Raw genomic sequence first — 25,681 nt, forward strand, 5'->3', positions numbered from 1 at the left:
GAAAGACATGGGCAAGGTCATGGACTTATGACACATGGACACAACATACGACACTTAACCCATTCTGGGCGGGAACCCCCTTCTGTAACAGTTTTTTCTTTCTTTCTCTATTAAAAACTTGGAGGTTTTCTGAGGGTTTAGATCAAGATCTATAAAACATTCATAAAATCAACCATAATCCCAAATGGCTTTACAGTACAATAACAGGACAAAAACAAAAAGTATATGCAAATCATGAAATACATATGCCAAAGGGGCATAAGGTCAGAAAGTATATACAAATCATAAGTACTATATTAGTTTCACACCAAATTGAGTATAGCCTATTAGACATCACAATATAGTTGCCACCATCATCTTTTAGATTACCGGTATGTAAATCTGACCCCTATACCTCCTCATTGGTATGTCATCTAACTGGCCTCCTCGGCCACTCCAATACACATAACATTTGCTTCGACGAATTTGGCCAGGTTGCCCCATAGGACACATGAGACTGATGAGAGCCTCTCCAATGGCATTAAGCGTAGCACTTTTTCAAACCATAATATAACACTAGGAGGGCTGTCATCTATCCATTTATGAAGGATTGACGGCTGAGCAGCATAGAGCAAGGCTCGTACTAGATGTTTGTTACTTTTAGTTAGTGTGGTAGTTATGTCTGCCCCTAAGATGTAGTGAATTGGATCTAATGGTATTCTAATTCCAATCAGTTTCAGAATTTCATCTGGAATAGATACCCAAAAGGGTCTGATTAGTGGGCATGTAAAACTCACAGCTTGATACAGTAGCTATGTTTGAATTACATTACATTACAATGTAATTACAATTACATATTATTATTATTATATTATATTGTTTATCAGTAAACACCAATAAATGAACTTATTTTCTTGAAATAGATTCTGATACTCGTGCCATGCCATTGATGCCACGGTATAGACAGCTTGAAATCAACAAGATAATACCAGTTTATATTATGAAATAAATGAATGGGGTGAAGTTGTAGACAGTAACAGGTAAATTTACTTTAGTACTGTATAATTAAAATAATAATACGTTAATAATAATAAATAGTATCTGTACTTTAGACCTACTTGAGTATTTTGGATACTATATTTCTTTTGAGTTTTGACACTTGACACTCACTACATTTCAAGGAAGGGGAAGAAAATAGGAAGTGGCTGTCGTCAGAGGGCGGGCCATAGGGGGCGGGCTAACATGAGAACGCATCCCGCTCTACTGTCGTGTGTCCACGCGTGATTTGTTCATAAAGTTTCGATCCTTTTTGTAGCGTAGCGTGCAAACATGGCGGACTACGATCTCACAACCAGGATCGCACATTTCTTGGACCGGCATTTAGTTTTTCCTCTTTTAGAATTTCTCTCTGTGAAAGAGGTACGCTTATTTCCGCTGTTATTTTTCATCGATTCACAATGCGTTGTTGGCTTTTCATCGTTATGGTCGCTCCCCAAGACGCGGTGTGATGGTTTGCATTGTATGTCACGCCATATTTGTTGGCTGTGCTAACCCATATGGTCCAACGTTGACCGGGTTCTATCATGTTCGCCGTTTACAATAACCCTACCTAACCTAGCCTTAGATTAAAGACTCGTAGATGTATTTGATCGATTTAGACGTTTTTATATCTACGAAATGAAAAGTCGGGACTATAAAATACCTCCGATGGTCTTGATCCAAGGCTAACGCTAACCCTAGTAAGAACACAGAAGCCGGGGATGACCCCCCTTATGACAACATCCTGTGGTAAAACGTTTCGTCGGTATGAAGGAATATGATTAATATCTATTTATTTAGATAGTTAGTCTAAATATTATGGCTTATGCCAGCTCTGGTCCATAGCACTAATGCTAGCTCAGTAGTTCTGGTCCTAGCCCCATATGTTCCCTCTCCCGTAGGGTCCTAGCTCTGGTCCATATAGGTTTACATTATGGCAAGAGCTATGGACCAGAGCTAGGCGAAGTAACCGCTAGGGGTACTTGAGTACTCCAGTTGGTACCTAGCTCAATTAGACCAAATGGACCCTTATGGGTCTGTAACTCTCTGAGAGTGTCCATTTGGTTCCTTAACAGTGGTTCCAACTTCCAAACTGGTTTTACAATGTAAATTCGGGTACCAGAGATAAAAATTCCATTAAATCGGGAATCCGTAGCATAATGCGTGTGAAACTGGGGCTCCATGAAATTAATGTTTCTGAATCACTGCTAGAGCCGTAAAAATCCTCCCTTATCGGGTTCACTGGCATATGTTTTCAAATGGGGGGTCTGTGGCCTAATAAATGTTGATTTGGGGGTCCTTGACACGAAAAAGTTTCGGAACCACTGCGCTAGACACCGACCATTGACAGCCCATACATCCAGGAACTTCCTATCTGAGACTGATTGTTTTAAACTATGTCAAACTCACAAACATTGCAGCTGGACTAAAAGCCAGAATTATCCTCTCTTTATCTGCAGTGTTCGTTTAATAAAACCTTTGACATACTACTTATAGAGACTACTTATATGATCATATCTATTACAGATCTATAATGAGCAGGAACTTCTTCAGGGAAAGCTGGAGCTCCTCAGCGAAACCAACATGGTGGATTTTGCCATGGATGTGTACAAACACCTGTACCCAGAAAAGGAGATCCCAGGCAGTAAGTTATCCATCTATCTACTATATTTCTATACAAATGTTTTTGTATTGTACTCTCTCTAAGTTAAATAAACTCTGAGGATTCTAAGGTGTATTTTGTGGTTCCAGTATAGTTTAGTTAAGTGAGTTTGAATTTTCTTTAATCTTTGGGACCCCATTCTACACTGTAAAAATCCTCTGCTTATTACTCTGAGAGTGTACAAATGGAACCAAATGGCATTTTGTACACTCCCGGAGTGACAGACCCGTAAAGGTCCAATTGGACCTCTGGTATTCCCCGGACCAGATACAGTAATTCGAATCAGTGATTGAACCAACCTCTTTTCAGCCCTGAAAGAAAAAAGGACCACTGTGGTTGCTCAGCTGAAGCAGCTCCAGTCAGAGACAGAGCCCATCGTTAAGATGTTTGAAGATCCAGAGACTACTCGACAGATGCAGTCCACAAGGTCAGACCAAACTGGAACATGGGCTGGTCAAGTTTAACTTATTGATCAAGTACTTTTAAAATATATTCATATTTATTTTTACTATAAAAACTCAAAAAGTGACTAGTAATTTCCGGACTATAAGCCGCTACTTTTTTCCCATGCTTTGAACCCTGCAGCCTATACAACGGTGCGGCTAATCTATGGATTTTTACAGCTAACGGCCCCTAGGGGACCTTCTAAATCTATCTCTATGGCCGGCTATGGCCTCTATGCAGCTTATAGTCCAGTGCGGCTTGTATATGTACACATTTGTTTTTTTCCCTAAATTTAGCTGGTGCGGCTTATATTCAGGTGCGCTTTATAGTCCGGACATTACGGTAAATCAAATGCATAAGGGGAAGTGACACACTTAACAGTTTCTCACAGTTCCCTCTTTTGCCTTCTGCCTACTTACATCTGACAAGCTACACACACACACACACACACACACACACACACAGTTTGTGGCACAACATACACATGCAAACGTTTGTGACAGTTTTTGCATCAAATTATTTGTTTTTTCCTCCTCAGAGATGGCAGGATGCTGTTTGACTATCTGTCTGAGAAACACAGTGTAAGTTCTGCAAAATTAAGCTGCTGTATAGGATATTAATACTAGTGTGTGCATTCACTGCATTGTGCAAAAACATCATAACATTGTGTTCCATACTGTAGTTCCGCCAAGAGTACCTGGATACTCTCTACAGGTATGCCAAGTTCCAGTATGAGTGTGGTAACTACTCTGGTGCAGCAGAGTACCTCTACTTCTTCCGCGTGCTGGTAAGTTTAATCGTAAATAAAAGGATACAGAAAGCTCTATCAGGGCTCGAAATAGCGACCATTTTGGTCGCAAATGCGCCTGAATTTTAATCTGTGCGATCTCAAAATATAACTGGGCGCACCAGTGCTACTGCATATAATTACTGTAGTGCGACCAAAACGATCGCGACCGAAAGTGTCGCGGGCCGGTTCCCTCCCGCGAGATGATTTAAACTTGTAGAGCATAAAGATCTGAGCATGTAAAAAAAAAAAGTAAGTTCCTAGTCCATTCCTGTCCAGAGTTATGATTGTTTAAAGAAATATCTCCTTGGCTTCTTCTACTTCCTCTAACCTCCCGTCAGTCCGTGGACTGATTGGGTGATCAACATCAGCTGGACCTGAGGTCCTCAGCTGTGAGAGACAACAAAAGGGCTCAATTGAATGGAATGTGTGGAGTCACACACACACACATTTATGATGACGTTATGAAAATAACTTCTCATAAATATATACAGTAGGCCTATATATATATATATATATATATATATATATATATATATATATATATATATTATTATTTTTTTTTTTACTTCAATCAAAAAGCAGGCCTACATAAAACAAAGGGTTTTGTAGCCATTTACAAATTCAGAAATTATAGCAGAGACAGTATTTAGAATTTAATTATATTTTCAACTGGTTTATTGCCACAAAAATAGCATCTCATACCAACTGGCTTGTAGGCCAGTGGTTCCCAAAGTGGGGTCCGGGGATCCCTAGGGGTCCTCGGTTAAATGATAGTTAGGAACCAAATGGACCCTTATGGGTCTGAAACTCTGAGAGTGTACTACATACTATGGGTAAACTAATTTCACTGTACATTTGTACACTCAGTTAAATTAACTTTGATTTTATGGGTCCCAGAGATAGAAATGGGGAACGGTAGCCTAATTCAGGTCAAACTGGGGGTCCTTGAAATGTAAATAACTGAAAATCACTGCTAGAGCCGTAAAAATCTTCTCATATGGGGGTCCCTGGCATATATTTTCAAATGGGGGTCCGTGGGCTAATGAGTGTCAATTTGAGGGTGCTTGACATGAAAAATGTTGGGAACCACTGCTGTAGGCTACAAGTGTAATAATAATGAATGTAAAAAATCGATTACATATTGGTGCTCGTAAAATTTTGGTGGGTGCTCCTAATTTTTTTCTGGTGCTCCTTCATTCTGAATTTGGGAGCACCAGTGCTACCAAGTAAAAAAGTTAATTTCGAGCCCTGTCTATGTAGACCTGTTTTGCCATGCCGGGCCCACCTAGAACAGTGTTTGTCTCCATAATGCATGTATGTATGTATTCAAAGTGCATGCTTTCAAGTACATGCATGTTAGATGTTTGAACTGTCCAATTGTTCACCATCATCAATAGCAAGATATTTGAATGTATTGTTTTGACGAAGATTGACTTGGTATGTTGCTCTTACCTCAGGTTCCCTCAACAGACAGGAATGCCCTGAGCTCCCTATGGGGCAAACTTGCTTCTGAAATACTGATGCAGAACTGGGATGCAGCTATGGAGGACCTGACTCGCCTCAGGGAGACTATTGACAACAATGTAAGCTATTTTTCTGTACAAAATGTAGTCTAATTCTTGAGTGGTTTTATTAATGTACTAATGTATAAATGTACCAGAGAGACAGAACAAGTCATAAGAAATATTGCACCACAAGAAAACATGGTATTAGAAAAAAAAACTTTCCAAGGGAGGGCATTAATCACCTGGAAGTATTCTAATAAAATAAATTAATATACAGTAAAGCAACATTAAATATTGTAAATTACTTACAGATCTTCTATTTAAATTCAACGCTTGTCTCAAGAGCGCCATTATAGTGTAAAACTCAGAAGTTAGCTTTTTGAACAATGGTTGTAATTATCAATCTTGAATGTACAGTATATTTTAGGGATGTGCCGATGAGACATTTTGACCGATGTCTGATATAATTAATTGCTGTTATGGGCTTATGGCCGATAACCGATATTACCGATGTCGATATGATGATCTCATTCTGTATTGAAAAATTATAATACTTTTGTCCATTCTGAAAAATACATGTAACAGGGTGTCTGCACTGCAGGCTTAGGCACGTCAGATTTAACTTAAATACCTTTTATATTTAATATTGTGTGCTTGTAGATCTGTTCAAGCTGTTTGGGCTTGAACAGCTTGAGCTGTTTGGGCTACTTTGGGCTTGTTTATCTGTAAAGAGTAGAGAGACCGATTAATCGGACCAATTAATTAATCGGCCTGATTGATTAATCGAACCGATGCCGATCAATCTAAAAACAACAAAAATCGGCTGATGCCGATTAATCTCTCATCACTAGTAGTATATTTTTCTGCAAGCACTACTACACAATGGGCCATTAGGTGAGTGGCTCCAGTGAATATCTAACACTCAGCCCCTCTCTTTCCCCCTTATAGTCGGTGAGCTCCCCCCTACAGGCTCTCCAACAGAGGACCTGGCTCATCCACTGGTCCCTGTTTGTCTTCTTCAATCACCCTAAAGGCAGAGACAACATCATCGAGCTCTTCCTCTACCAGCCGCAGTAAATAACATGTTAACCACTAACCTTATTACGACCGTAGGTCGCAGATTATTATGTAAACCTCACACCTCACGACACGTCACACCACCATATATGGCCGTCAGTCCCTCACGCCTCGTGACACACCATGCCACCATATATTACCACACTGACCTCATAAAACCCTGGATATCCATACATGGAGAAGACTGGATCATCACCTAGATCTGCATATATAGAGCCGGCCAGCAACTCTACATCTGACCTCAAATCCTTAGATCTCCACATATGGAGCTGACCTGTTATGACATTCCATATGTTGATCTGACCTCATCATACTTAGTGTACACTCAAGACGCTCCATGGCCAGTACCATCATTCATTCCAAATGTTGATCTGACCCCCATGCCAAAGCACCAGTGCTCACCCAGCTGTCTGCCGTCACCCAGGCGTATGCATGCATGTGGCGAGGTCGCGTCTCGCCCTCAGGGCGTCTTACTGGTTATATACTATTCTATACGAGTAAGATGCGCGAACGCGGGAAGCGAACGCTCAGCTCCATATATGGGCACAAAAGGGGCCAGGTCCACAACAAACAAATCACTGGCCCCTTTTGTGCCCATATATGGAGCTGGGGTACCTGGCCCCTTTTGTGCCCATATATGGAGCTGAGTGATTGCTGATGCAACACACTCCATATTTGGATAGCGGGACAGACACACAGACATGATCTGCTAGGTCTCATAGTAAGTGCTCACTGCGTTCGCAACCAGTAAGACGCGCAAACGCAGCTCGTACATATTTGGGTTTTGGACGTATAGCTGCTTTGGGGACTCCTTATATGGTTATGGCTGAGTCATAGTGACGTAATCACTCAGCTCCATATATGGGCACAAAAGCGGGACAGACAGACAGACAGACACACACACACACACACAGACAGACATGATCTGCTAGGTCTCATAGTAAGTGCTCACTGCGTTCGCAAATATGCTATTAAAACATAACCGATGTGAAGCAACGCATCGTGAGCTTGTAGATTGCCTATTTTATTAACCTCGAAGACTACTATTTAGTAACAATGTCAGAAATCCAGAAAATGAGTGAAAGATTTTGAATAAATGTAAAATTTGTCAAGTTTCACCTACAGTATGACATGCCCAAGGGGAGTTGTGGTGCATCTTATTTTGTTTTATGCAAACTGTCACTTGATGCAGTGAAATATTTATCACAAAATTGTTAAGTGACCCAGACCAGTTGAATTTGTGGACACTGTCACATTATTCTGAACACTGACCACAATATTAGTATGGAGAAAGTATAGTAAGAAACTGACATTCTTGTGTTTTTTGTTGGCCTGTTTCTTAATTTTCGCTTTCATCTTGAATTTACATCTTGAATGCATTCCATCTAATCGTTGTATGAAATCTTTTTCACTGTTTCATAGATTTATTTTATTTTGGTATGAAGGCTGTTAAGGCAATAATGGCAGTACAGTCAATACATGTTTTTGTCTGCTTGCTAGGTACCTGAATGTCATCCAGACAATGTGCCCACATATTCTGCGCTACCTAACAACTGCAGTTATCACCAACAAAGATGTCCGCAAACGCAGGCAGGTGCTGAAGGACTTGGTTAAAGTCATTCAACAGGTAAGCTTAATACATTGGATGACTTTCAATACCTTTCTTAAAGCTGCATTATGCAATGCTCTAATAAAAACGATGAATGTGAAATGTCTCATACATCACATTGAGGGCCATGTGATTATCAAAGACAATGCACATGATATTTTTCAGGAATGAATTATTCCCAGTGTTCTAGAACAATTTATTTTTATACTTTTATTTGATGTGCATAGCAGAATGATGTATAAAGTCAAGTTATTCGATGCATTTGATTATTTTGTCTGCCTCCCTCCCCAGGAGTCATACACGTACAAGGACCCCATCACAGAGTTTGTGGAGTGCCTCTACGTGAACTTTGACTTTGACAGTGCCCAGAAGAAACTGAGGGAGTGCGAGTCGGTAAGAAGAATGGATAGAAAAAACATTTTAGAAGGGAGTGAGGGTGACCTCCAAAGTGTGTGTGCGAGCTCTGGCAATTGGATGTAATACTCTATGAAAGTAGGCGGTGGTATTAAAGGTTAATATGAGCCAGCCACGCTGCTCTGATCTCCTAAGCATTAAACCTAGCAAGCTATTCATCCTCCACAAATCCTTGTCTGCCCTCATTTTCTGGATTCAGTTTGATTTTCAAAGCAGAACAGCTGACAGATTTCGTGCCCACTTTCCTTCTCTTTGAGAAACTCCTTGATGGCAGTTTTAGAGTTGCTGCAGCAGTCGCTACATTGCCTGCCGATCTGTTTGAATGACCGTTTTATTGATCGCTGAGATAGCACCGACTTTGAGTGAAGTTGGTTCAATCAATGTTACGCTTTGATGTAGAACTACTTTTGTCATTTTTCTGTGGCTTAGCTGAGGGTAGCTTCAGTATTGTGAAGCTTTATTTAATATAACTGGTAGCTTAGCTCGCTACAATGTGTCCAACGTAAAAGCTGCACTACTAACTTCCCTCTTCTACCCTGGATTTGAACCTGGTTTCCTGATTTCTTTAAAAAAAAATACCATTGAGTTAATAGAGCCTGTCTGCTTGCTTGGGGGATAAATTCATTCTTGTCCGTCAAGTCAAAATTTGTGTCAGATCCTGTGTCTAGGTGAGTTTTGACACAATCTAAATGTCTCCATAGAAGAGCAGGGACACAAAATACAATAGTTATATTGTATTAACATACTCTACCATACAGATTGGACACCTTATCATTTTTAATTACTGTAGCTTGCCCAACACGGATAGACAATCTACAATTGGTAATTGCATGCCGCACAGAATGCACACCTAATCTGACAAGTGGCTGTGACAGTGCTTTGTTTTCGAACCCAGTTAAATTCCTGAGTTTATTTTGATGCGTTAAAATTCATTGACTAATAAGCCAGCATTGGACTTGGTGTACAAAGACCAAGTCTTTCATGTTGGTAGGTTGAAAATTCACTGCATATGCGCTTTACCTTTTTGCAAGTAAAGCCATTCACTCAAACCTGTTTAGAGCCATGGTAATGTCAGTCAGATGTCTTCTTGTTAATTCAATGCCTATCGGAAATAATGAAGCAGCACCGCAGACTGTAAAACTGCCAGTCACAAAGCTTTTCAATGATAGAATTTTACGTGGATTCATACTGTATTATTCCACCTCATCAAATAATAGTAGCTCATCTCTTGTCTTTTCTTTCTATGTTTGACGCCATGAATATATTCACATGTCTAAGTTGTTCTGGAGACTGTTCTTTATTACCATTATCTTCCCTGCTGTAAAACTCGATTATATTTCCAATCTGGTCGTCGGCAGCGTCAATATTTTTACTCAACTGATCATAATGTTCATAGTGTCTACTTATTGTATTGGAGAGTCCCTCATTTTCAATGCAGTTTTGTGGTCGATGCATTATATGCATTTATGCAATCTGTCAAATCAGTGTTAGATTAAACATAACACTATACTGTACCTAGCTATTTTTATAATTACTACAATTATGTTCTGATGGACAAGTCATCTACTGTATAGTACAATAAATATCACTCACACGTCTGCACTACTGACCATTTGCTATAGGATTTTATGTTTTCTCTCTGCACTTGGATTTGTCTGATTTTTGTTTTCTTATTCCTGTGTAGGTTCTTGTGAATGACTTCTTCCTGGTCGCTTGTCTTGAGGACTTTATTGAGAATGCTCGACTGTTTATCTTTGAGACATTTTGTCGCATTCATCAATGTATCAGCATCAGGTAAAGCCTCTTGTAAAGAAGTGTTCTCTTAAAACCAGTAATGTATCCTTTCTTTTTATTATTTTTTAATACTACTTTTGCATCCGTATTTTATTTAAGGTGAATCTACATAACTAGATTAGCTAACTACATAGCTAATCATTTAGCATTCATTTGGAATAGTTTTCAAATGATAACTTAAATGTACAACTATAGACATTAATGCCCCCCCTACATTTCAAGCACCACGGGGTGAACTGTCAAAAACACTTTGATTCATCCCTGAGGATATTTTGTTAAGCTCATGTCTCCTCTCTTCTCTTCCTCACAGTATGCTGGCAGACAAGCTCAACATGACTCCAGAGGAGGCGGAGAGATGGATCGTGAACCTCATCCGTAACGCCAGACTAGACGCTAAGATCGACTCTAAATTGGTGAGACTGCATACAGAGACCACCTGTATGGGAGGATGGCTTTCTGGTTAAAACGACTTAATCCAGTGCAGTGTGTTGCAACTTGCAACCCTTTTGCTGCTGGTCGCAGGTGTTCTATTCTGCCATGTAGGCATTGGCATGTGGCATTGCAAGTCTACTCAAATAATAACGGCATGAGAAGGACATAGAAGGAAGGTGAATGCAGATAACTTCCTGGTATGGTAGAAAATAGTAAGGGCACATAGTGAAATAAAATAGTGAAGGGCACACTCCAAAAAGTTTTTTTTTCCAGGACTGAAATCCATTAATTGTGTGAAATGGACACAATGTTTGTTTTTAATGAGTTTCATGGGTCACATACAGTAGCCACGAAACTCGCAACACTATAAAGACCAAAGCTAGCGTCACTCTCAGTTCTTGCAAAGACGGATAGGACATTATTTTAGCAACAACATTCATTCCTACTTAACTAACCAATAGTGTGCATGTATCATGGTGTTTCTTGATCAACATCTGCGTTCTCATTCCTCAGAGTCATGTGGTGATGGGCAACAATGCAGTGTCACCATACCAGCAAGTGATCGAGAAGACCAAGAGTCTGTCTTTCCGTAGCCAGATGCTGGCTATGAACATAGAGAAGAAGATCGCCCACAGCAACAGGAATGAGGTAGGCTGGCCTGTGTACATCATTGATGGTAACTGGCTCGTCCTTAAGCTAGACACTGAATCTCAACTGTTCTGGATCTTGTGTTGGTTCCAAACAAATCAACAAACTCACTGATGCACCTTGACTTTTAGTTGTACTCGGGCAAAAGAAACAGATTGTCCACAAGTTGAATGTCATTTTTGCTTTGCATATTTACTTATCTTGATCCACAAAAGTGCATTTACAAACATTTTCAAGTGCTCTCATCATGCTGGTAAAAACGTTTTTCCAGTTTTGTCCACAAAGGCCTACTTATGCTCTCTCAATCAATTAGGCCTGGGGAGGCATGTCTTTGGTGTCCAAACAATAATTAAATTAACCCAATGATCTCTCAAATTAATACCAACTAATGCTAAATAATAACTATACAACAATCATGAAATAATAGTAATAAATAGACTAACAAAACAGTGAGGCTCAATAAAGTGCTATAGTTACTTACTCCTAATATTTAAGGTGAATTAAAATTTATAAATTCCATGTACCTGTATGTGATAATATACTTGGCAAAATAATGTAAGAATTAATGTTATGAGGTAGTAATATTGATGTAAGCAGTTCAGCATTATCAGATTTAAATATAGACATATCTGTTGTGATCGCTATGTGGATAAAGGTATTTTTTACCACATCAGTTTTTAGAATTGTATGAATGGATGTCTTGTTAACAGCGAAAAGGTATTTTCTTTATTCTTTAGTATATCAGTGTATGTAAGCAAATGTGTTCAAATGATCAAAATATATTCCTTTGCTTTTTGTCCATTTTATTTTTTGCCAGACGCCAAACTGGGGTGCTCAAGCAGATACTGCAACTAGTGGCTTCTAGAGGACTTCAATCACCATGGACCATGAAGCTGTGTGTGAAGAGAAGTCGGCTACGTTTCACGTTAAATTGATCCATCCTCTCCAATTCTAATTTAACCTCCAACAAGATACATCTGACAGTTCTGCTGAGTTTGCAAAAACCTTGACTATGTGGTAAGATGCCACACATTAAGTGGAGATAATTGTTATCACTATGGCTGACGGTTCAGTCGCTAATAGTACGGTAACATTTTAAGAAATGTATACTTAAGTTGTATTGGGTCTGCATAATTAGTAATTACATTGTGTACTCTCAAAACTCTTTAGTTTTTTACACAGGTTTACGCACAGGAATAATGTGCGTGTAAAACAGAATGTTCTTAAAACAATTGGCATTGTCACTCCATGTATTACCATTTGTATTTAAAAAAATATATATACAAAAATATCCCTTAGAACATGCAACCACAAACGGTATGTATAATAACAAAAATAAAGCTAATTTCTCCTCTTTACCTTTTGGAAAATGAATTTCATGTGTATTCCATTTCAGACCATTTTCCACTAGATGGCGTGCTTGATCCATTTGCCTTTCCTTTTCCCAGTTAGTGTTTGTTTTATGACCCCTTGTTCTTCTGCAGTTCTCCCACACTATAGATTCTCCTGCTGAGGCTGAGCATACAGGCACTATCTGTGGTAAAAGCCACAACGCAATGGTACTGTGGTATAGAAATAAATGAAACTTGATAAAGTTCTGACTGAAGGCAAACGTCCTTTTTTTCTTTTTTAATGATCAGTACTTTATTTACCGGTAGATTTTTTCACAAAAACAGAAAATATAAAATACAAACACAAGCAACAACAGAATACGTATTCATGGACATTATGTATGAACACAGAAACATAATATAAAACAAGGATAGACAAGCTAAACAAATAAAAATAAATCTAATTCAATTTTTTAATTCGTTTACACGACCAAACACGCAGCATCATCAACCGTATCATATGTATACTAATACAATAAACAATCAAAAGGGCATTGCCTGACCATGGATTTCACCTGCAACATGACAGAGGAACACGTTCCACTTCGAATCATATTTATCCAACTGATTATTCATCTTAAAGGATAACTTCTCCAAAGCAGCCACACTACCAAGCTGAGTGAACCATACATGTGCTGGAGGTAAATCCTCAGACTTCCATTCCTTAACAATGATTTTCCTGCCCACTGTTAATGCTGTATGAATCCAGTCAGCTAGAGGTGCGGGGAGGCAAACGTCCTTTTGATTCTGGGCGGGAGCCTGCTAGCTTGTGAGGCTCAGGCATGGATATGAAGATATGGAATTTCTAGGCTGAATATGGGAAATGGCATACTGTACTTGTTGTAGAAACTAAAAGAGATGGAAATTATTGGGATGGTGACTCACAAGATAGCATATGCCTCAGTTTAGTTATTACTGCTGCCATAATATTTGACCACACCTTAGTTTGCAATATATTGACGTGCACAGTATATTGTGAGTCAATATTTGTGTTGGTAGGCTACTGGTGAAACCAGTCTATTGACTTGTTTTACTGTACATTATTATTATAGAACATCATAATGTGGATAACATGCAAGCTGACCTAGAAATGGCATCTTTAATGACAAGTACTGTAACTCTTGACAATCACCCCTTTCAGACACACCTCTGCACAAATGATTGTTGACAGGTATTCAAGCAGTGAATACCTGCCCCAGGTGCATTTCTGAGTTGTCCTCTTACCATTAGCATGCAGGATCCTGAAGTTTAAGTGTGTGTGCATGGTATGTGTGTGTTGCCTCTGCTGTTCACCTGGGGAGTGGCCGGTTGGCCTTTGGAGATTCCAGGCTAGCCACTCCTCCGTAAGCAGTTTTCCTTATGCACATAGTCCAAGCTCTGTAAATTACAACACATGCATGTGCACTGCACACACACAGCACAGAGCTGACGTGGGCTGAGGGCTGCTTCTGGAACAGCTGGTGCCCATCTGTGGTTGCTGTTGCCTAGGCAGTCTCTTCCTTCTGTTACAAGCACTGTGCCTTGCCCCGAGAGGAGAGACACTGGCCCTGCAGAAACCCACACGCACAGGAGGTCTATTGGAACACACTTGACAGACTCGGTACTGTCTTCAACTTCATCATGGATACCCTCATGGCCTGGGCCATCACAAACCCAGCTGTGGCCCGGCTTCTCTGGGTTCTGCTCCTGGTGGTGGCCACCCTCCTGGTCTGGGCCTTGTTCTTCTGCTGCTATGCTCGGAACCAAAGCTCCTCATCCTCCTTGGAGAGGTACCTGGAAGGTAGGTGGCCCCTCTGTACTGTAGTATCCTCTATAGGCAGAGGCCACCAATAGGCTGGTACTACAAGACTGGCAAAAGTAAACTGGAAAGCTCATGTCCAATGTGGAGACAAACTTTTCTCAACTGTGTTCCTGGGCGGTACTTTAAGTGGAAATGTGTTTTTTTTTCTTCTTTTTTTTCCCCTCACCCCGTAATTGTAAATTGTTAGGCTTTCCTTTCCAAGACGTCCCTTTTCCCACATTTTCCAGAAGCTGCTGTGACTTGGCACAGAAAGCACTTTGTGGTTGGCCTTGGCTGATTGCTTCTTAAATATACATTTTTGTGAGGGTACAGTGGGTCTTTCATACACATGTCTATTTTCCATCTATTGCTGTAAACTTACTATAATATGCATACCTACCCATGTCCATGAAGGTTAAGAGAATGCACAGTAAACCTATTTTTATATGTATTGTGTGGTTGTACCATAGCCCACATTGACAGCCTCCTTCTTCTTCTTGCTGCGAGAGTGAGGTCTAGCCAACACCAACTCGGGATTCCTGGATCGCTGCCCTCCACAAATTCCTATCCAACATCAGGTTCTTGAGCTCTGCAGTGTTGTCAGCCAAGCTGTCGCGCCGCAGCATGTCTACATAGGTGGTACGCTTCTTTCCCCTCCTGGCTTTGCCCTGGGTTGGCTCCCATAGGGTCAATTTACTTGCCTCAAGTTCTGGGTGCCTGACGCAGTGCCCTGCCAGCCTCATCCTTCTCTCTCTGACTTTGTTCGTGACGCGTGGTAGGTCCCCATAGAGGTCCACATTTCTGATGCGGGTCCGTCCATGTGACACCTAGATTTTATGTTGAGTGGTACAATATGTCCTCTCCTGCTAGTCTTGTGCAGTATCGTAGAAACCATTGTCAACACTGAATCTGAGCATGCAACTAATATACACTTTAGTTGCTAGTGTGCAATGAGACCCTGCATCCTCTTCGTTAGTCCACAGAACCTTTTTTTGATGCTACAGGGGGTCCAGGAACCCTAGGGGGTCTTCAGAGATACTACAGGGGGTATTTCAAATCTTTGTGTGATGGGCACTTTTATTTTCATTAACCACTTCAACCCTAGCCTCGGAAACCGCATGCGTTTCGTTTTCAACTTCAACCCTAGAATCCCTATTCTGAGGGGAATGTTACTATCTTCTACAAGCACACAACGTCTCGCACTGCAAGACGTGTGCTTGTAGATCAGCTATTTTCCATTAAGAGATTTGGTGTTTGGAAAAAAAGCCATCCAAATAAAGACCCAAAGGTCACGTTTACTGTGTTGAGGATTTAGTTAAATGTCTGGAAATACACAACATGAATCCACCATGGCCTTTTAATAGAAAAGATAAGTCAAGTAAACAAACCAAAAATGTATTTACACAACGGTTTATTATTTATACTTTATTAGACAGATATGTAAACAGCACAGTACAATCAAACACTTGGGCCTGACTCACACCTTCACAACAGATTGATGTATAGCTGATGCATGAGACATGCATGTTGTATGAGGGGGAGGGGGGCAGTCGAAACAGCCGAAAGCCGTACAACAAAAAAATTGTCAAACCATGAGACTTCCATTGGAAATGCATTGGGGCGGCCACTTACCCTTTGTTTACATCTAGCATCCAACAATGTTCTATGCTAGATGCGAAGGTGTGAGTGAGGCCTTAAAAGGATGGCACCGAAAAGTCCTTGTGGTCTTGTTTTCATTCAGTTTCTGGACATGATAGTGTTGTCAAACAATTCTATTCATTCAATTCTAAGCTATCTAAAAATATTTTAATTAATCTGCAACACACTATGTAGTGGGTGGGGACCCTGCTTTAGGGGTCCTGCTTGGACTTGAAGAATCGTGAAGATCCCTGCATACTAGTATATTATATTTTTAAAGGAGAATTCCATACTAAAAGGCTTTCTTCCCTTTCCTTGTAGTTGTTACGTCCCCACCAAAGAGGTCCAGGTGTTATTTTGTGCAAAAGCTCCTTATTGGCTATTTCCCCGACCATAAGCCTTAAATGAATTGTATATTGAATTGAATGGGAATTGAAAGGGGCTATGGGGTGTTGTGCTAATTCACTTATTTCCATCGCTCAAAATTATATATTCTTTGTATATATCCTTGCTTCATAGTGTAAATAATATCCCAAGCGGCACAGTTTACTACTTATTTCGATGGAAATAAGCAAATTAGCACAACACCCCATAGCCCCATTCAATTCAATGCAATGCTTATGGTAGGGGAAATAGCCAATAAGGAGCTTTTGCACAAAAAAACACCTGGACCTCTTTGGTGGGGATGTAACGAATACAAAGAAAGGTAAGAAAGCTTTCTAGCATGGAATTCTCCTTTAAGTCTACAAAAACAAAGCTATTTGCATGTTTGTAAAATGTAATTGAAATTAATTTGTGCTGAAATATTTTTTGTTTCCACAGTTATGGTGAAGCATCAGAGGTCAAAGGCTTCAAGACAGGTGAGTAATATATTTAGTAAACATGATTCTGTTATGGAATATATGAGGCCAACTGTCAATATACTGTATGCTATGTCTTAACTTCTCACCCTGGGTAAACATAGAATAAGTGTCAGGGCTTAGGTTATAGTAGCCTGTATAGAATAATACAGACTCAACAATCCTCATTGGGCCTCCCTGCAATTCCTCTTTTGGACTTCAGAAGGCACTGTTTGCATAGTAAATGTTCTCATCACATGAAGTACAGCTGTGCCTTGAGATTTTGCATCAACCCCACAGTATAAAACTATACAAAATGTTTACTAATTTACTATATTCACTGAGTACTTTCACTTTGTCCACACTCATTTCACAATACAGGCATACTTTATCCTCCCTCACATGTTTTGCCTTGAGATTTTAACTTTCCCATTGGTGTGCCAAGGCTCAAAAAGTTTGAATAAATGTAGTGTTTTCTACTTGTGTCAGATAGCCAGACAGACAAGTTTGTGACAGATTATTTGGTTTATTCAGTGGCTCAGTTAAACTCACCTGGCACAGACTAAAATGTTCAAATGTAACTTCAAGGGGATTTAAAATCCCCTTTTTCATATTCTCCTCCGTTACAGTATACATTCATCCCTAAGATGCCACATTTGAACAATTAAATAGCTTCTGATGAATTTTAATTTATCTAAAATATTCTGCCATTAATTATAAGGCAGTAACCGCTGTGCAGGGCTCACCACCTGGAGCTGCATTTGGTCTTAATTAGCACCTGCCAAACTGCCAAATGTTTGCAGTGAGCCAGGTACAGGTAGGTGTGCAGTGTTGATTGTCAAAAGTAAATTATTTTCAAATTGAGTTCTCTACTGAAGCGCAACTTATCTCAGTTTAAAATCAGTTAAGCATAAATTAGGCTTTAGACTGGTAGTCAGTCATCACCCCCACATTGAGACTGTTGAGTTTTTAGACCTTCTAATTGACCTTATGCAGACCGCGGCCATCTTGCCAGCAAGGTGCTAACCATAGGGGTGCACTGCTAACTAGGTGCAACTTCCCATTGACAGGTGGTACGCAGGGTTGTTGAGTGATATCCAACGAGAACTCCCAAACTCTGACACTTAAAAAAATAACGTCTACGGTGGATTTTTATGAAATACAAATGTTACAGATTGAGAGAGGATAATTCAAGCTTTCCGTACAGCTGCAATGTTGGTGAGTTTGATGTTGTTTAATACAATTAGAAAGGACTTTACTGTTTGGATGAAATGGGAAGTTGCACCTAGTTAGCACCTTGCTGGCAAGATGTGTATGTGTATGTGTGTGGACTATAATGTGAAATACTATAATGTGAAATAGGCTCTCAGAATGTATTTTGGCACAGTGATGGACATGTGTGTGCGCATGTGCGTGCGTGTGCATGTGTGCGTGCAAGAGATAAGTTCAAGAGGTTCTTTGAGTTGGCCCCTGATTGTGGCCATGAGCGGGAGCCTCTGTCTGTGAGGTGGTAATGGACCAACAATGGTTCATTTTCTCCTACTGTGCCAAGTGGGCGTACAGAGGGGTTTTTCTTTTCCTCCACACTATAGCACTCACTGCCGCTCAGACATGCCTGCCTTGCTAATATAGTGACCATCAGTTCTTGGCATCAAAGTCTCTGCTTTGAAACCAGCTTTTGTGAGCACCAACACATGATGGTTGGTTGCTGACGAAGAGCTGGACTTCTCTGTGCTGCACAGAAGCACTCTGTGGCTTATGTTAATTATCTCCAGAACATGAGCAGCCATAGTTGAATGGGTAGAGAGGCCATCTGGGAATCAGAAGGTCCCCCAATCCGCCCCCCCCTTGTCCACCCAGTCTGTTTATCAAAGTGTCCCTGAGCAAGACGCTTAAACTGCTCTCCATGCACTGTATTCATTAGAATGATCTTCCCAGTAGATGCTCTTGTCTTCCACATTCCTACTAATACATACATGTAGTAATATGTGTGAGGTACTGGGCAGTGTTGTTGGCTTCCAGCTCCACTGGAACAAATAGTTTACAGTCTCTTCCCTAAAGGCCCAAGGGCATTGGTTATTGTGCTCCCTGGTTAAAGGGAATAGTTATTGAGGGGACATTAACTATCATCCGTAGTAAGTTATGGCCAAGGTCCCATTATGACAAATGTCCAACAGTAGTTTAGAGACAAGTACAGCAATGAATGGCTGCTGAACTTCTAAAATCCATGACCTTACATTCCATTTTCTGTAGTCTGGTATGAGATGTAAATTACTTGATTAGGATTTTATGTATTTTATTCATTCATGATTGAGTGAATGACAGCATTGTTGTTTGATTAAAGGATACATCATGTAGACTGCACAAGTTGGAGCTTGTATTTCTCATAGCATATAATTCTGCATTCCAATATTGTGTTGTCCTACCTGTGTTAACTGCTGATTTTATGGGTTGCATATACAAAGAACATCACGTTATCTCTCCTTTTTACAATTAAACATGTATATTAAACTGTATGCTTTCAGTATCTCTAAATCATAGTCGATCCAGTGAGTAAGAAATAATAAAAACAAATTAACATTTTGTAAACTTAACTATAAAAATAATAAATCAAATAAAAACATTTTGTAAAAACATGTACTTTCTACTAATATGTTTTAAAACGCTGTTTTTAATTTAGTTGGTAATACGACTTACCCACCTTCCTAAGAACAATTAAACTGCATCACTGTTTTATTGTTAAGGTGTTTAATGGTTTCACATTTTTCAATTTTGTGACCGATCTCCTCATTTGAAGTTGTGGCATTACTCCGCGTAATTAATCCAGGAAATCCAGGAGATTCAGTCCAGGGAAATAGTGGGAAAAACAAACCCCGGTTTGTTTACCTGACAGTGCTAATCACAATCAATGGCCTCTGAATAAGGATGTCTTTGTCCTGCCCTGACATAGCTTGCCAGATATCTAATTGAGTGATTTTGAGTGGAGAGCTCTCTAATTAGAAATTACTACCAGTATTTCATTTGAAAATGAACCATACAGCAGTGAGCAGACTTTCATCTACCTAGGGTTCGACTAGCAATACTAGCCAAACTTTAAGCTCACTGTGAGCTTGTAGATTGGCTATTGCTATTTGTTGAATTGTGAGAATCCCTGTTAAGAGTTCTGACTAACGTGGACTCTAGCAGAGATGAAACATAACCCCGGCTGCCGGTGATATAAAACATTTTATGACCAGAGTGGGGGATATCAAAAGCAGAAGCATTCACCTTCCATCCCTCTTAGCAAATTCAACCCTATGTTTTGCCTACCCCCTTTCCTGTCATTGCCTTCATAAATTTGTGGGCGATGCCTATTTTTGCCTACCCCCTTTCCTGTCATTGCCTTCATAAATTTGTGGGCGATGCCTATTTTTGCCTACCCCCTTTCCTGTCATTGCCTTCATAAATTTGTGGGCGATGCCTATTAAGAGAGAAAAAAAAACACTATCATGAATCCAAAATCCAATCATACCCAAATTAGCGCACCTCCAGTTGTATCATCTGTCGTACAACCTCTGTTTCCCCTGCAGCTTTCTCCTGTCCTGTCTTTTTGTACTCTCAGTGTTCAGCCAATGGGGTCGAGGCGGTTTTAGTGTTTTCCCTGCGGTGTGATATCCCTAGTGATTCAACGCATGGAATTCATTGGCCCAAACCACACCAAAGGGTCAAGATGGTTTTAGCGTTAACTCCTTGCAACCGTTTGGACCCAAGGAGTTGCAGTGCATGGTGACCCTTTGGTGTGATTAACACTCTTTATATTTGAACACTCTTGATATGATTTTGAATGATTTTAAGTGAACAATGTTGCATGTCGTTTCAGAAAAAGAGAAAGTCCAAGGACAAGCAAGTAGTGTCTGTTCAGTTGGATGATGGTGACACAGCAGAGCAGGAAGCACCCTGTCCTGCAGTGAGGAGAAGGAGAAGACGTGGACATAAAGCTGGGATGGAGACTATGATGGTAGAAGACAAGCAACAGGTGAGAAATGTTTCTTCCCGTGTCACAAAGTTTGTTATGTTGTGGACCATGTTATTAATAAAAGTTTGATGTATCCTTCACGTTCTGGAACTTTTTCTCCACTCGGTTCAACCTCAAGGTGATGGTTGTGTTTGGATTCTTGAATTATATGAGGATTATTCTTTCTACATTTTATTTATCTGGGAAACCATCACTCTGTCAAATTCATGTCATCATGATCATAGGCAAACATTTGTCAAAAATAGCAATGTACAAGCTCACAATCTGTTTCACTCGCTACTCGAGTGACTAAACAAATCCACGGAACGCAGCGAATCAGGCTGGAACCCAGGCTAGGGCTCTACGTTCACACACTTGGATAGGGTGGTTCCAAATGTGGACCCTAACAGGTCTGTAACTCCGAGAGGTAGTCAGGGGTTGACACAGGGGGTGAAGTTTGCTACCAGCAACATATATTTAGGAGCACCTGTGTGGCTGATCCATAATTTCAAACTGGGGGTCTGTAGTCTGTAATAAGTGTACATTTTGGGGTCCTTGCCATGAAAAAGTTTCCCTACCATGCATTTGCATTTGTAAGGCTATACTTTCATGTTATAGTGTTGTTTTTATTCATTAAAAATATATAAAAAATAACGTGGCCATGGCCTGAGGGCAAGTAGAATATGACCTGTACTTGCCGTTTCAAATGTTTCGGTCTTTGAACATGGTGTTGTCTGAGCTCAGCTGCTCTCCTAGGTTTGATGCTGCACGGTTGAATGAGATGAGGCAGCTCTCTCTGGCACAGTCAGTCAGGCCCCATTACTTCCTGGTGGTACAAGGGATACACACTCGCAGTCACACACAATATTTATTTATGTCCACATAAACAGAAGTACAAGAATGTCTTGCACAAACGACATAAACACTGCCAGTGCAGTCAGATGGTAGGAAAACAGCCAGTTACAAAGTGCATAAGGCAGAACATTGTTACATCTATCTATAAAATAAATGCACCTGCATGTCTGTCTTTCTGTGTGTACGGCTGTAATGCACGTAACTTCAGAACCGTTCGCCCCACCGACTTCAAATTCGACACACGCATTCCACACCCCCACAGGGAGTGCAGTGCACGGTGTCGAGTCCGTCGGACCCACGTTGTCCAGAACCGCCACAAAAGGCCTCTGCCTGGGCTCTGGACAGGGCCCCTGCCCATGGCATATGGAGCTGGCCTGTTCTGACATCACAACACTCCATATTTGGGCATGTCTGACACAGAACTCCATATATAGGAATAAAGGACACAGAGAGACAGATACAGAAATCTCCATATGGGCATAAAAGGGACACAGACGGTTGGAACGGGTACTCTGTCACGGGTACAACGGTTATTGCATAGGGTGGCCGGGTGGGGCATGGATCTCCAACCTTCATTGTTACCAACTCTGTGCACTATAGCCGGGCACCGGTCTAGTGTACAATAATGTTGGCACACTTGTCAAACACAGCATACAACAATCATGGGTAAAGAAAACAACACCTCCAAATTGAGCGTCTTCATATATAATAGCTAATACTGAGCAGTACCTTGCTAACTGTTTGGCCCTCCTTTTGGAGAGGCCAGCTATTTGAAGGCCCCTCAACCAATTTGTGTACATGCCCTAAGGCAGTGGTTCCCAAACTTTTTCATGTCAAGGACCCCCAAATTGACACTAATTAGCCCGCAGACCCCCATTTGAAGAGATATGCCAGGGACCCCCCCATAAGAGAAGATTTTTACGGCTCTAGCAGTGATTCCCCAGTTTGATATGGCTATGGACCCCCATTTAATGGCATTTCTATCTCTGAGACCCCAATTGTTATTGTAAAATCAATGTTAATTTAACTCTTGAGTAGGCTTGGGCAATATATCAATATTACCGTTTATCGTGATATTTGAAATCAATATCGGTAATATCGTGGAGTATATAAATAATATTGAATACCGATAATACCGTAATATCGTAATTTAATACCGATAATACCCAATATCGTAATTTTACCGTCATGTAAATATGAATTTTCTTTTAAATAAACATCTACATTACTGTATGTGTGTGTCTGTGTGATGAATTTACAAGTAATTCATTTTAAACAACTATAATTTGCTTAATAACTTAGTGTCCATGCATTAACTGGCACTGACGCTGAATTACGGTGACGAGGCGACAGCAGCGTTGTCGGAACCGCCTCCGCCCAGGAAAGCAAACAAAACATGGCGCCGGTGAGAGTAACAAGTCCTAGCAATTTGGTTCATAAAAAAACATACTGATGTTTTGCAGCATTTCGGGTTCCAGACAAATTAAAAAGGCTGATAATCGATAATACCGATAATCGCGATATTATTCACGGTATCAATACCGATATCAAAAAATCAATATCGCCCAAGCCTACTCTTGAGTGTACAAATGGAATTTGGTTCCATTTGTACACACTCAGAGTTATAGACCCATAAGTGTCTATTTAGTTCCAAACTATCATTTAGCTGGGGACACCCTGGAACAGTCTGAAGGACCCCTGGGGGGTCACATAATGTAGGACAGATAAACAATTGTAAATAGTCAGGTAGAGTCTTATTGCCCCCTTAATATCCTATACTGTAGCCTATTTGACTGATTAACAATAAAATAAGTGATATCCGCTATCCAGAATATGTTTTAAATAAATGAGAGACATTTTACTGCGCAGCATCATTAAAATTACCAATTTAAACTATTTCACGACATTTGGATTTTGGTGTAAGAATATTTGCTACGACTGAACAGACCACCTGTTTTTTTTTCACATGCCAGCTTGCTGAACTCAGCAAAAAGGCCTACGTACCGCGGTCCTCAAGGTGTGAACAATTTCGAGTTCGACACTATCCTATGCGGGAGCTGCACTTATTTTTAACTCTATGCAGCAGCAGCACCCCTTTCAATGTTACGGTATCTGCACCTGCATGCTCCAACTCCAAGGCAAGCGCGCGGTGCAGGAACCATGTGATATCGGATATTTCATATCATATTAATCCACACATGCGAGTCGTATCATCATTCGGCAACAAACCAGACTGTGTGCCATTGTAAAAGGTTGGCAGGCCAGGCAGAGACCTACAGCAGCAGCAGCAGCACCGTCGGTCGTATATTTGCATGGGAGCATCACGGCCGGGTCGTCTTGCCTACATCGGTGAGTGAGTGGCTTATACTCTAAGGTGAGTGGAGGACAGACTCGCCTTTGCTGCATGGGCAGGCTTTGCCTCTGAAGTTTCATCTAAATCAGCGTGGGACAAATCCGCCGACGACCTCGATGCAAGTCAAGGAATATCCGTCTGTTTCGGGAACATACTGCGGAGAGCAAAATATTACTCAGGGAGTTTTGCGTAAGTAGGGTAGAAAGGAATGTGCTGTGCTGTGCAGTTAATAGGCTACAACATGTGTCTCATTGCCGCATTATAGATGCAGAATCACACAATTGTTTCTGTCTCGAACAGATGATTAGCATTAGTACGGGATTGGCTGGGATCGACGTTAGGATAATTTTATTGGGTCATATACTGCACTAGTACCATAAATCACCTGTCATACGGCAGGTGGGGCACCTGCTTTTCACATCGCTGCAACGCATTTGAAGTGATTTCACAAACGCAGAAGGCTATTATTAATTAATTATGTGCATTGCTATAATAACAATTTAAAAACAAGTCGGTGTGGTTTGGGATTGGGAGTGACCATTATTACAGCTGTGTTTGTGCTTAGAGTTTTTAAACAAAATGAAAAAGGTCCATAGCCTACTTGTCTTGACAGCTGATCTAGCACACAGCTGATTCGAACAACTGACGGGTAGACGTGGTTAAGCCAGTCACTTGTCACTTGAAGTGGGGTTCTTTGGACCAGAAACGACTCAGTCAGCTGTCTGTGTGATTGCAGCAACGTCAAGACTCCATTCAAACCACCAGCTCTTATAAACTTTTTTTAGGAGACAGGAGCATACACTTTAGTGCTTTTCAGGGTTGCATAGTAATGGTAGCCTACAGGCAACCTTAATGCTTTCAACTTGCTTGGATGCAGTCCACTGTCCACACAAGAAAACAATGGTAGGCCTACTCAAATTGTACTTGGTTGCATAATAGCCTATGGTAATAGGGATGTGATTTGGAAACTGATGTGGTATGTGTATATTAATTATGTTTAACATTTACACCACATTCTCAAATGAGCTGTCACTTTAGTCTCCTCATCACTTTGCTGAGTAAGACTGGATGCCTTTGATCTGTATATCAAGTGTATTTAACTACTGTAGCCTATGTGAGTCAGTACTACTCGAGGAGCCTACATTTTCTGCATTATGGTAACTAATGTTTAATTCACGAGTTGGCTCATATAGCCTATGTTGTGTGTTATTGACCAAGGAGGATGCATGGCTCAGTTAAAGCTACATTGAACATAGTCATGTCATCTTTGAAGAGCAGAAAGGCTGCTAAAACTGATTCCACCAATACTGTGAGCCCAGAGTATAGGGATTTCAGCAGCAGCAGCAGTAATAGTAGTTGCTGACTAGTGCAGAATATTCTGCCTGTCTGTGGCAGAGATAATGCAATTCAGAGGCTCAGGTTTGAATTTCAATAGGTC

The 25,681-nt window shown here is 40.6% G+C and overlaps 1 protein-coding gene across 1 annotated transcript; it reads left to right on the forward strand.

Moving 5' to 3' along the window:
* Window positions 1–1,282: 1,282 nt before the first annotated feature.
* Window positions 1,283–12,751, forward strand: eif3eb (eukaryotic translation initiation factor 3, subunit E, b). The gene is made up of 13 exons (XM_080787871.1): window positions 1,283–1,398; window positions 2,545–2,662; window positions 2,990–3,107; window positions 3,663–3,705; window positions 3,807–3,911; window positions 5,372–5,497; window positions 6,368–6,492; window positions 7,997–8,123; window positions 8,397–8,498; window positions 10,204–10,313; window positions 10,624–10,726; window positions 11,259–11,393; window positions 12,211–12,751. The coding sequence occupies exons 1-13, from the start codon at window positions 1,309–1,311 to the stop codon at window positions 12,256–12,258; spliced, it is 1,350 nt and encodes a 449-aa protein (XP_080643997.1). The 5' UTR covers window positions 1,283–1,308; the 3' UTR covers window positions 12,259–12,751.
* The last annotated feature ends 12,930 nt before the right edge of the window (window positions 12,752–25,681 follow it).

The sequence above is a fragment of the Protomyctophum bolini genome (genome assembly GCF_963924005.1).
Source record: "Protomyctophum bolini genome assembly, chromosome: 17".
NCBI classification, from domain to species: domain Eukaryota; kingdom Metazoa; phylum Chordata; class Actinopteri; order Myctophiformes; family Myctophidae; genus Protomyctophum; species Protomyctophum bolini.

Bases quoted from the DNA above. Each gene is read 5' to 3' on its own strand.
- eif3eb (XM_080787871.1), top strand. From the start codon at position 1,309: ATGGCGGACTACGATCTCACAACCAGGATCGCACATTTCTTGGACCGG. The intron at 2,663-2,989 runs GTAAGTTATCCA...ACCTCTTTTCAG, and splicing joins AGAAAAGGAGATCCCAGGCA to CCCTGAAAGAAAAAAGGACC. The intron at 5,498-6,367 runs GTAAGCTATTTT...TCCCCCTTATAG, and splicing joins GGGAGACTATTGACAACAAT to TCGGTGAGCTCCCCCCTACA.